This window comes from Nicotiana attenuata, unplaced genomic scaffold (assembly GCF_001879085.1).
Source record: "Nicotiana attenuata strain UT unplaced genomic scaffold, NIATTr2, whole genome shotgun sequence".
NCBI classification, from domain to species: Eukaryota; Viridiplantae; Streptophyta; class Magnoliopsida; order Solanales; family Solanaceae; genus Nicotiana; species Nicotiana attenuata.
In genome coordinates, this window is record NW_017672426.1 from 72,511 (window position 1) to 85,347 (window position 12,837).

The 12,837-nt window shown below is 35.5% G+C and overlaps 1 protein-coding gene across 1 annotated transcript in view; it reads left to right on the forward strand.

Moving 5' to 3' along the window:
- LOC109213149 (26S proteasome non-ATPase regulatory subunit 14 homolog) overlaps positions 1–4,707 on the forward strand; it is an 8,305-nt gene extending 3,598 nt beyond the window's left edge. The window contains exons 5-6 of the mRNA XM_019376908.1: positions 3,983–4,150; positions 4,346–4,707. Of these exons, the coding sequence (XP_019232453.1) occupies positions 3,983–4,150; positions 4,346–4,537 (360 nt within the window). The 3' untranslated portion in view covers positions 4,538–4,707. The remainder of the gene's footprint in view (positions 1–3,982; positions 4,151–4,345) is intronic.
- Positions 4,708–12,837: the final 8,130 nt, after the last annotated feature.

The window sequence follows — 12,837 nt, forward strand, 5'->3', positions numbered from 1 at the left end:
AAAACTGATATCAGTGATAAGATCAAAGAAGAAGTCACAAAACAGTTGAAGGCGGGGGTAATCCGAGTGGTTCGATATACCACATGGTTAGCCAATGTGGTTCCAGTGCCAAAGAAAGACGGGAAAACCCGGGTGTGTGTGGATTACCGAGATTTTAACAGAGCAAGTCCCAAAGATAACTTCCCGTTACCTAACATTCACATCCTTGTTGATAACTGCGCCAAACATGAAATACAGTCTTTCGTGGATTGTTACGCAGGATATCACCAAGTGTTGATGGATGAAGAAGATGCCGAGAAGACAGCTTTCACTACACCCTGGGGTACCTACTGTTATCGGGTCATGCCGTTTGGGCTGAAGAATGCTGGGGCAACTTATATGAGAGCCATGACCACCATTTTCCACGATATGATGCATCAAGAAATAGAGGTGTATGTGGATGATGTGATCATCAAGTCACGAACTCAGAGTGATCACGTTCGAGATTTGAGAAAGTTCTTCGAACAGTTGCGCAAGTATGATCTGAAGTTGAATCCAGCTAAATGTGCTTTCGGAGTCCCATCAGGCAAGCTCCTGGGTTTCATATTCAGCAGGAGAGGTATTGAGTTAGATCCAACAAAGATAAAGGCCATTCGAGATTTACCTCCTCCAAGAACTAAGAAGGATGTGATGAGGTTATTGGGCAGGTTAAATTATATCAGTCGGTTCATCGCCCAACTGACTACCACTTGTGAGCCCATATTCAAACTGTTGAAGAAAGATGCGGCAATCAAGTGGACATCCGAATGTCAGGAAGCCTTCGACAAAATCAAGGAATATTTGTCAAATCCTCCAGTATTGGTTCCACCGGAGCATGGGCGACCTCTTTTCTTGTATCTGACAGTGCTAGAAAATTCTTTTGGCTGTGTCCTCGGGCAGCATGATATAACTGGAAGAAAAAAGCAAGCAATTTACTACTTGAGCAAGAAGTTCACCAGCTACGAGGCCAAGTACACTTTGTTGGAGAGAACATGCTGCGCTCTGACGTGGGTCGCTCAAAAGCTGAGACATTATCTTCAAGCCCATACCACCTATCTAATAACCAGGTTGGATCCTTTGAAATACATATTCCAGAAACCGATGCCCACTGGGAGGCTTGCTAAATGGCAAATCTTGCTCACTGAATTCGACATAGTCTATGTCACTCGCACGGCAATGAAGGCTCAGGCGTTGGCAGATCATTTGGCTGAAAACCCGGTTGACGAGGAATACCATCCGTTAAGCACCTATTTCCCGGATGAGGAGGTAAATTCAGTGGAAGGCATCTCTGAGGACACTCGTGCTTGGAAGATGTTCTTTGATGGAGCAGTAAATGCAAGAGGTGTAGGTATTGGGGCAATCTTGATATCACCCGATGGTCAGCACTACCCAGCTACAGCTAGGCTCCGATTCTTTTGCACAAACAATACGGCTGAGTACGAAGCCTGTATCATGGGCATGAATATGGCAATTGACCAAGATGTTGAAGATTTATTAATCATGGGGGACTCTGACTTGATTATTCGGCAAGCCCAAGGGAGTGGGAGACTCGAAAAGTTAAGCTCATTCCCTATCGATAGCATGTGGACGATTGATCACGCCCAACTATGCCTTATAAAAAGGAAAATCGGTCGTTGCAAAATAATCCGGTTTACAAGTCCGGAGTCAATCCCACAGAGAACTAAGGTTTAGCTACAGCTGTTCATTATCACCAAGAAGACAAGCTTGAACAATTCCTAACTTATAGATATTAAGATTCTTCTGTTTAACTAATTAACTAACAAATTAAAATAGCAAATTAACAACTAACGATACTGAGGGTTAGAGAAAAGATTAAGGAGGTCTAGAGTTATGATTTCCCCTATTGTCGGAATCCTTCCCGCTATGTCTTCTATAATTTNNNAATTACAAAGACAACCATGACAAAGAAGCAGGTGCAGTACCAAAAAAAAAAATGAAATGCGCAAGCGCTGAAACAGCTTTGCAGCAGGAAAACGACCAAAAAGGAAGTTTCCCCTCCCCAAGTTCTTTCATGTGTTTTGCTAAATAAAAGGAAAACATAAAAGAGGAAAACAAAAGAAGAAGAAAGAAGAAAAGAAATAAAAATGAAAATCCCAAAAGAAAAACAAATCATGGTAGCATAGGATCCCATTCCTTAAATATCCCGGCCAAAAAGCCGAGGATCTCCCGGCCAAAAAACCGTGGAGCTTTTTCTTTCCAAATCCCGGCCAAAAAACCGAGGATCTCCCGACCAAAAAACCGTGGAGCTTTTTCTTTCCAAATCCCGGCCAAAAACTGAGGATCTCCCTACACAATCCTGGTTTGATCGCTTAGATATGTGTCACAACTAACTCACGAAATTTTCCTAGTGAAAACTGGGGCAGAAAAATTTCGTTCGTTTGTTTGTTTTGGTGTCTTAAGCAGGTCTAACACCGAGGCACAGGAGTGCGAGACAACCGATGGACTGAGTCTCAATCCAGAATAAAGAAAAGAAGAAAAGAACAAAAAGAAATGAATTCAAAGGTTGAAGCAAACAAAGGTACGGATTGCTCAAAATTTGATTAAAGTCATAAGCTCTGCCGATCCCGCCTTGACTCAATGCTGCAGAAAGAAACAACACCTACAACTTGCGAGCATCAAGATTCAGATCGGAGTCCACAGCAAGATCAGCTAAGACTCAAGATCAAGCTTCAATAAATTTGTAGATAGGAATCTTGTAACTCGTAGTTGATAGGCATAACTAGCTTAGTTTTGATTTTCATTTTGGTGTAATAAGGAGGTCAGCAAGCAGTAGCAGCAGCAACAGCAATGAAATTCACAGCTCCTGGTAGTTCCAGCTACCAAACCTTCCAGAACTACACTGACCTGATTCCTTTATAGCCAAGGATATGTAGGCAACCTTTGAAACAGGGTTCGGTCAGACGATTTTCAAAAATGCTTCATACGGAGTATTCGGACCGGCAAAAATCGCTCGTATCCGCTCACTTATCTTTGCCCGAGAACTCTGCGTGTTCCCGAGCAAAGAGGGGCAACTGTGAGCACGTGATTTTTGCCCTATATGAATTATTCCCAAAAAATTCCAAACAAAATGATTTCTTTCATTATTTTACAATTTTGTGAATTTTGTGTTAGTTTCTGTTGATTGTTTGCATTTTATTTGTGAATTTTAATTCATATATAAAAAAAAATCAAAAAAATACTTGGCATTTGCGTTTAGGATCTAATTTTATATTTTATGATTAATTAGTGGTTAAGTTGTTTTTAGAAAAAAATATGAAGAAAATAACAAAAAATAGTCCATTTTTGCATTTTTAATTGTTAATTGTGAATTTTTCACGAAATAGATTTTAAACAATTTTAGGAATTAATTAGTTTAACTTTGAAAATATATTAGGTCTTTACTTTAATATTTTGCATTTTGATAAAATCATAAAAATACAAAATGAAAATGAAAATAAATAAAAGCAATAAAAGAAGAAAACAAAAGAAATAAGGAAAACAATTAAAAGGTGGACTGGTCTTAAAAGACCCGAAGTTGGGCCAAATCTGAGGCTAGCCCANGCCCCCCCCCACCCCCCCCCCACCCCCCACACACACACACACACATCCACATACCCAGTCTCCCTGTATGTGAGACCCATTACTTCCTGATTCGGTCCCGCTGATGGTGATACTTCTAAATGGAATATCTGCTGCACGATTTTCACAAGTTTTTTAGTGTAACATAGTTCCACTAGTCTTAAAAAGTGTAGTTGATTCATATTTCCCAATTAAAACTTGTTGTCCGAGAACCATTCTTCAACATTTTTTTTTATAAATATTTTCCTTCCACTACATTTGTGATGCTCAATTAAAAGTAACTTCTTAGTTAAGACCATCAAACTGTGTTGCATAAAGCCATTAACTCGTTGATGGAGTTTTTTCAGTTTCAATTTTTTTGGGTTCTTATAGATGCATTTTGCAGGCATTGATCCATGGTTTGAACAGACACTACTACTCAATAGCCATAAACTACAGAAAGAATGAACTTGAAGAGAAGATGCTACTGAATCTTCACAAGAAGAAATGGACAGATGGACTCACACTCCAGCGTTTTGATGCTCATTCCAAAACCAATGAGCAGACAGTTCAGGTAATCTTTGGGTTTGCGTGGTATTTAAATACAACACCTTTGTTACGTCGTGCGCCAACCTTTGATGGTTAGAAGCGCAGAATATGCTTGCTGATATTTTTTTATCGCGGCCTCTCCACGGTAGAGAGAGAGAGAAACTAGGAAATATTGTCCTTGACATGCTGGGTGACTCTTTTCAAATATTCTCATGTGCAGGAGATGTTAAACCTTGCTGTCAAGTATAATAAAGCAGTGCAGGAGGAGGATGAGTTGCCCCCAGAAAAGCTAGCTATTGCAAATGTAGGAAGGCAAGATGCAAAGAAGCATCTTGAAGAGCATGTCTCAAATTTGATGTCTTCAAACATAGTTCAGACATTGGGAACCATGCTTGACACAGTTGTTTTCTGAAGTTCGTTTCTCGAGAGTCTGCAAAAATTGTGTTTGAAATCGCGTAATAGGAACATGTTTTTTTGCTATTTTTTTTAATGTGACCGGTACCATCATTTTAACTCTCTGATAGCAGCTGTTATTGGATATGTTTATGTTATCTTTAGATGACTTCTGAGTGATTATCTTCTCACTGAACCATTTTCCAAATTCAATGCCTCCCAGCAGTGGGGGCGCTGAAAAGCTACATTTTTTAAGCCAATTCAAACGGGCTCTCTGTTTGATTAAGAATGAAGGCTGGGGTTTATTCACGGGCCCCCTACCCTTTTATGCTTGGCAAAAACATGTCTGCTATGGCTGCAACTTTCAGGTTTTCTGCACATTGAATGGGAACCTAACCACACACTTTATATTAGAGATATTTTTAGAAACCACTATTGTTTAGTGGTTATTAACTTGTTATAGCTATCATTTACTTAATTACTTAATTATCTTTTCAATTGTTATGGAATGTATTCCATGTATTTACGAATACAGTAGTAAAATTCGGCGAAAAAATAGGGCATGCCAGCTATCATCCGCTGTATTCATATGTATTCATGAATACAGTGTAAAAAGAGGCTTCTCCAACTGTTTAAAAACGGAAAGTGAATCAATTAACGTGATAAACTCCTAATATGACTCAACAAATTCAATTATAACACGCAAAATTATTAATCCAGTTAAAGAAAAGGCTTTTCAGACGAAAAACACCAAAAAAATAGAGCAATATTCAGAGATTTAGTTCATCCTTTTTATTTTGTGGTATATACTTACAACCTCTTCACCAATTTGTTGTATCCAAATGTATGGATATGTATTTTGGCTAGTTGTATAATGTATTCATGGTAGAATTTAAAAAATACAACATGTATAATGTTGTATTCATAATATATGCTTTCCTTCGTGCTATGTTTCTCTAACAAAATCTTAATACATCTAAAAGTTATTGTCTACAATCTAAATACACTTCATTGGTTGTATTCATTGATTTTCTATTTGTATTGAGAGTATTTTGCTGTATTTCATTGTATTGTTATTTTAAATACTTTTGGATACAGTTGGGTTGAAAATACAGTTGAATACAGTTAAAACTAACAATGTATTTAAAAATTGTTGTTGTATGAACTCAAATACATATAAATACATTCAAATACAACAGTAAAAAATACTGTACAAAATAAAAATCAGTTTATGCCTTATCGAATACATATAAATACATCTGAATACAAGAATCAACTCTTCCGTTGGATTGTCAACCGGCCATCGTTGTAGAGTTCGTGATAAAGGAGAATCGTGGTTCAATGTAGCGACGTGATTTTTGCAGCTTGGAAACATTATCTAGCGTGTCTGCCAAGTCTCCAACAACTTCCCGTTCAACATCCAATTTCTCCTCGTCAAGAACATTATCGGACAATTTGTATGCTTCCATTAGATCCGTTTTGCTCTTTTCCAAGACCTTGTATCAAGAAGCCTTTTTGTTGAAATTTCTGGGCAGCATCCTATACATACTGCCAATTTGTAGCTTCTCCCCTTGATAAATTGATTCCATCCTTGTGCCTACCATTACTACTCCTTCAAGGGAATGAGCACTAATTGCTAATACCACCACTTGAAGTCGTGAATAATGATAGGGCCTGCAAAAAAAGAAAACGAGAACATACGCTAGGGTTTAATGAGGAGGTAGTTTTATATAAAGAATGAGAGAGAAATATTAGAGTGAGTGTTTAATGGTAGGAAGTAACCACAAATATATATTTTGCTATAAAAATTAACAGGTAGCTATAGAAAATAATATATTAAAAGGATTTTTATTTATAATAAATAGGGTGTAAATGTGTAAAGCTTTAATATAGGAGGTAAAATTTCCTTTATTATATTATTTGAATTACAGAAACTCCTCTCTATGAAAGGCCATAAGGGTTTGGAATTAAGGACATATCAATTAGTAACTTACTCATTTTTTGTATGTTGATTTTATTTTTCTTCACCGTGTGTGGTTACCTAACATCATTGCTGAAGAATTACTTAGTTCAATAGATATAATCAATGGAGAAAAAGAATAGACATAATAAATGGGGTACACATAGTAAACATGAAGTTGCAACCAAAAAAGGAGGGAAAAAACGTCAATTAAGTAATCAGAATAGGATATTTTTTTTTTTTAATTTAATCAGAATAGGATTAAACCATATAAATCCTTAAAGTATGTGTATTGGGAAAAATTATATTTATATATAAAGGTGACGTGTCAAGACACGTGGACTGGTCAAATAGTCAAAGAATTGCAATTAGCCAAGAGTCATGAGGTGCAACAGGAGCGAGCAAAGAAAGAGGAAGAGGCACGGGCAATCAGACAAATAACTCGGTGCCCGTACCTATTTAAGTCATTTATATTCGAGAATCCGAAGGAATGAATCTGACAATGGAAAAGAGTACGGATACGGTATTTTATGGGTATTGAATGCTGAATACGTTAGAGAATATGTTTTAAATGTAATGATTGTGTAACGTAACATTCAATGTCTTTAATTACTCATAATGGCCTCATTATAAGGAAAACGTATATTTTCAAAGGAATCTATAAAAGGGAGATGTATGATCAGTTGTAAGGACACGAAATACTATTGGAATAGACAGTGATTTATTTGTTTCTCTTGACTATCATCTTGCTATCCAGAATTACTTCTTTTTATTCATTTTCTTGATTATCAGTAACCCGAATTTCTCTAAATTCTAGCTTTGAGTAAAATCCCATTTTTTGGTTAAACAGTATGATGATCCTACATGATATTATTGGAACTTATGAGGTGCCATTATTCACTTTATTAGTGCCACCTTTACAAAATAAATTTAGTTCATCCATATATACAAACACGGACCGATATCATTGTTTAACTGATTTTCTTTTACTTTTAATATTAGCTGAAGATTGGGATAAGATTCACCGAGAATGGTAAATTTAAGAAATAGTTGAGATTCAATTTAATCCGATTATCTCTTTAGTGCCATTACATGGATAACAAAAAATTGTATGGAACATTATCATGCTTCAACAATAAAAATAAAAAAATAAAAAAATAACCTTATCATGTTTCAATCAATTAGTCCAAATTATCTACTTTAACTGGTAATGATAGAAGCACATCATATGCTACATTCTTAAACATTAACTAGTAAAATAGTTGCAACCATAGATGATGTTGCTTATATTCACATTTAAATGAAATAACTAAAAAGAAGAAAATCATCGAGCTGAATATTGGACATATTAGAACTGTTATCATTTGAACATTACTTGTTGCATTTATTTTGTGTTCAACACAATATTAACAAGATACCTACAACAACATACTCCCTCCGTTCACTTTTATTATTTGGCATGTATACTAAAAATAAATTTTCATTTTTACTTGGCACTTTACGCATATCAAGAGACGATAATTTTTTTTCCCTGTTATACCCTCAATACTTATTACTCATTTCAATTCATTTTCTCAAATCTGATAAAATATGCATCAATTAATATGGGTATCATGGTAAATTATGCACTTCATTTATTATTTTTTAGAGGAGCGTGAAAAGTCAAAATGTGTCAAGTAAAAGTAAACGAAGGGAGTATAATAGTTAAACAAAACATGAATTTAACCAAGTGAGAGGGATGATAACAACTTAGGTAATTGGTGTAATATAGCTCCAAACTATAAATAACATTACAACTCAATCACACGTGCTAGCAAAAAGCAACTTCATAATTGAAGGATTTAAAATTTGTACATGCATACATAATTTTTTAAACTATCAGATCACGCAAACATATTTATGAGTAATACTCCATATAGGTTAAATGGGTCTTAACTTTTTGGATTCAAAGTGTATAATATGACATGCTACTTAAGACGTGCAAAAATTTCAATCGAATATATACATTTCTGTTGTGAGTGAATTTTAAAAAAAACTAATCAAATTAAAGTTGAAACAAAATAATCATGGATTAGTGAATGATCTAACATTTAATTAAGATTTTAAAATGTGTGTAGGTATGGGGATAATTAGACTTAGAAAAAGAGAAATTTAAGCATGGAGTATTGAATAATTTTGGTAGTTTAACCTCTACATCATTAGTATCCAAATTAGTAGTTCATTTTTTATTCTACATAAAAATAATACATAAATTCTTTGAAAATTATGCAAATTAATATATATTATTAAGAAAAGAAATATAATAAACAACAAGGTGAAAAATGACGTAACCACCGAGATAATGTTGAATTAATAATTCAATTTTTTTTTTATGCGTGTAGTGCAAAAGGAGTCCCTAGGAAAAAATGAAAAGCATTATGTACTATCCAATAGAATTTCACCTTAACTTGTGCCCCACTCCCCCCCTCCCCCTCCCATACTTGTCACGACCCGGATTTCCCACCCTCGGGAGTCGTGATGGCGTCTACTATTAAGAGCTAGGCAAGCCAACTATTTATTATCTCTTTTAGCAAACCTCGACATTAATAAAAACAACGAAGCATTTAATATAAAGCGGAAGTCTTAAACATAAATAAACAGAGAACAATGCGGATGTTCAATACAACTCTACCCAAGAACTGGAGTCACAGACTCACGAACGTCTAGAGAACGCTAAATACAAAGTCTGAATAAAAACATAGTTCTGTTTGTTCCGGTACAAAGGATAACAAACTAAAGTAAAGATAGAAGAGACTCCGGGCCATGCGGACGTCAGCAAGGCTACCTCGGGATCTCTGGACTGAAGTCAGCTCCCAAATGCTCCTACTGCTGTCCAAAAAGCTGCTGCTCCGGTACTGTGATCTGTCTCATTCACTTCTTTCTCGCTAACAATGGCATTTTTGAGATGGTTGAGTAGAGAGGAGTGCAAAATTTGCCTCAACAATTTTCTTCAAGAACAAGATGTTGTATTCACATGTCTTGTCTTAAGCATCCTATGCATATTGCTTGCTATTTAGACTCGTGCAATAAGCAAATTGATCTTTTGATTACCCCTAGTGTCCTACTTGTAGATGAGACATTTTGGATATGCTGATATTTGGCATGAGACCATTTCAATCACCCACCGACTTCAGTTGACAGTCACGCTATCGTGTCTTCACACTGGTATGTGCATGCTATTAACCAGTCGTGGTCCAGCTGTTGTGACTATCAGTTGCGTGACAGTGGTGAGGTTGATGTGGTTAGACTCCTATGCAACCACCTAATATGCGCAAGGTTTTTGAAGTTCTATAACTGAAATTTAGTTTGGAGTAGGTTTTGGTGATATGCATAGAGTGTTTGCAACCATTTTAGAGCACTTCTTTCACGAAAATGTTCGATAGGTTAGTGAATAATGTAAGGGTGACGAAAGGTTTTTTTTTGAAGCATTGAGGCTTGTGGAGATTGTAAAGTCAACATGAATCTCAAGTTGTTTTTCAATTTCGTAATGAACATTTCATCAATTACTTTTGTCATGCATCTTTTAGGGCCGAAACTCTGCTTTGAAAGGTAATCATCACTATTTGGTTGCTAATTTTTGATTTTCCAATAATATGAGAATTTAATGAGATATAGTATGTATAATGCAGTATAATTTTGATAAATTGAGATCCTATTTTAATCATCATGAGAGTGCATATTTGGAACAAAAATGCTCATACAGAGGAATAATTTGTGGAGTTCAAATCAATGATGCACCTATTATTAATGACGGCTAAATAAAATTAGTGGCTTAAAGTCACATTTAAATAAAAGATTTTTTTCCTTGTTATGTATTTTTTATTTATACTTTAGTACTATAACAAGATATAAGCCTTTAAAATCACAACAAACATATGATAGTAATATTAAATTTATATCGTGAATGATTAATTCAAGTTAGTAAGATGTTAGCCATTTGTTTCCAATATTTTACCCTGGATCTTGTTATAATAAATACTACACACTGAAATTGAGGGAAATGTTTTTTCCTTGTTATGTATTTTTTATTTATACTGCAGTAGTTTTACAAGATATAAACCTTTGAAATCATAACAAACATATGATAGCAATATTAAATTTATATTGTGAAGGATTAATTCAAGTTAGTAAGATGTTAGCCATTTGTTTGCAATATGTTACCTTGGACCTTGTTATAATAAATATTATTAGTGAGAAGATTTTAGTAATTTAATTCAGAGTTCTAAAATATTTCTATTGTTACAAAGTAGATAGTCTTTCTATCTTTCTAAATAAAGATTTTGTACTAATATTTTTTACAAAATTCTAATAGCTAAGCCAAAATAACATTAAGAATCTATTAAAATTTTTTGGGGCCCCAAAAGTTGGGGGGTTTGGGGGGGGGGTGTCACGACCCCAAACTACCCCGGTCGTGATGGCGCCTATCGTAGTACTAGGCAAGCCAGATCAACACATTACGACATTGAGTTCTTTCATAAATTCATTTTCTAATCAGATAAATCCCAAATCTCTCAGTTTAATATATATAAAAATGCGCTGAAATAAGTACGTAAATACATCAACACAACCCGAATCTGGTGTCACTAGTCATGAGCGTCTAAACACAACCCCAATACTGTCTGCTTACTACAAAACAAGTCTGAAATATAAAATACTAAGGATAGGAGGAGAAAGGCAGGGCTGCGAACGCCGTGCAGCTACCTTGCAATATCCGGATAGTACTCCGGAAGCAACGAACAACTCTCACTCGGAGGCTCTGGCACCTGGATCTGCACACAAGGTGCAGGGAGTAACATGAGTACGCCAACTCAGCAAGTAACTGTGAGCACGTGATTTTTGCCCTATATGAATTATTCCCAAAAAATTCCAAACAAAATGATTTCTTTCATTATTTTACAATTTTGTAAATTTTGTGTTAGTTTCTGTTGATTGTTTGCATTTTATTTGTGAATTTTAATTCATATATAAAAAAAAAATGAAAAAAATACTTGGCATTTGCGTTTAGGATCTAATTTCATATTTTATGATTAATTAGTGGTTAAGTTATTTTTAGAACAAAATATGAAGAAAATAACAAAAAATAGTCCATTTTTGCATTTTTAATTGTTAATTGTGAATTTTTCACGAAATAGATTTTAAAAATTTTTAGGAATTAATTAGTTTAACTTTGAAAATATATTATGTCTTTATTTTAATATTTTGCATTTTGATAAAATCATAAAACTACAAAATGAAAATGAAAATAAATAAAAGCAATAAAAGAAGAAAACAAAAGAAATAAGGAAAACAATTAAAAGGTGGACTGGTCTTAAAAGACCCGAACTTGGGCCAAATCCGAGGCTAGCCCAAACTTTCTCCCTAACCCAGCCCAAATACCACAGGTCCGGTCCAGCCCCCCTACAACCTAAACGACGCCGTTCCATCTTAAGTTAATCTGGACCGTCGAGGTTAATTGATCAGACGGTCCAGAAGTCCCCTACCCCTGATATAATAATGTCCAAACGCACCCCTACCCCCCTTCTCACCGTCTCTCACCCCAAACCCTAGAGAAGCCCTAGCCGCCATTAAATCCCTCACCGTTCACCGCCGCCTTCCGCCGTCCGCCGTCCGCCACCAGCCGGAAATCGTCGCCGGCAGCGGCGAAGCCCCAAATCCTCCCAAAATTTCACCACCTACTCCCCGTTTCCTCCTCTTTCCAACCCCCAAGACCATGTTCTTCAAATCCTAGCCATTTGTCTCGAATCTTAGATCTAAAGTCCGGCCAAAAACCCTAGTTCGTCCAAACCTCCCCAAATTCACACCCTACAATCCCTGGACCTCCCTCACCCCTAATCCTTAACCAAATCCCTTCAAACCCCGTTGAAACTGGACGAATTTTGAATCTAGGGTTCACACGTTTCTGGCTGTTCTGATTGATTTTTCAAATCGAGTAAACTCAGATTAATATTGTAGGTCTATTTCCTATGAAATGGACATATAATATTAATTTGAAGTTGATTTCGAGAAGTTGTTATGAAGGCCCGAATTCCAGTGAGTTTTCTTCTCTTCCTTTTCTTTAGTTTTTAGTTTGATTCATTGTTTTGTTCAATCGAGAATAGTTTTAATTTCAGTTTGTTTCTACGATTGTTATGAATGTTTAGGGTAATCTTTTTAGGGTTAATTTTAATTTCTTTTGTTTAAAGTTCTGATTCGATTTTGGTTTTTGTTGGTTAAACGCTCAAATGCTAATTGGTCGTTAGTATAATTAGGCTTTCTCTTTGTTCTTTTCATGTGAAGTTTAATTTGGTATTTGACCTGATTCAGTAATTAATTAATTTTTA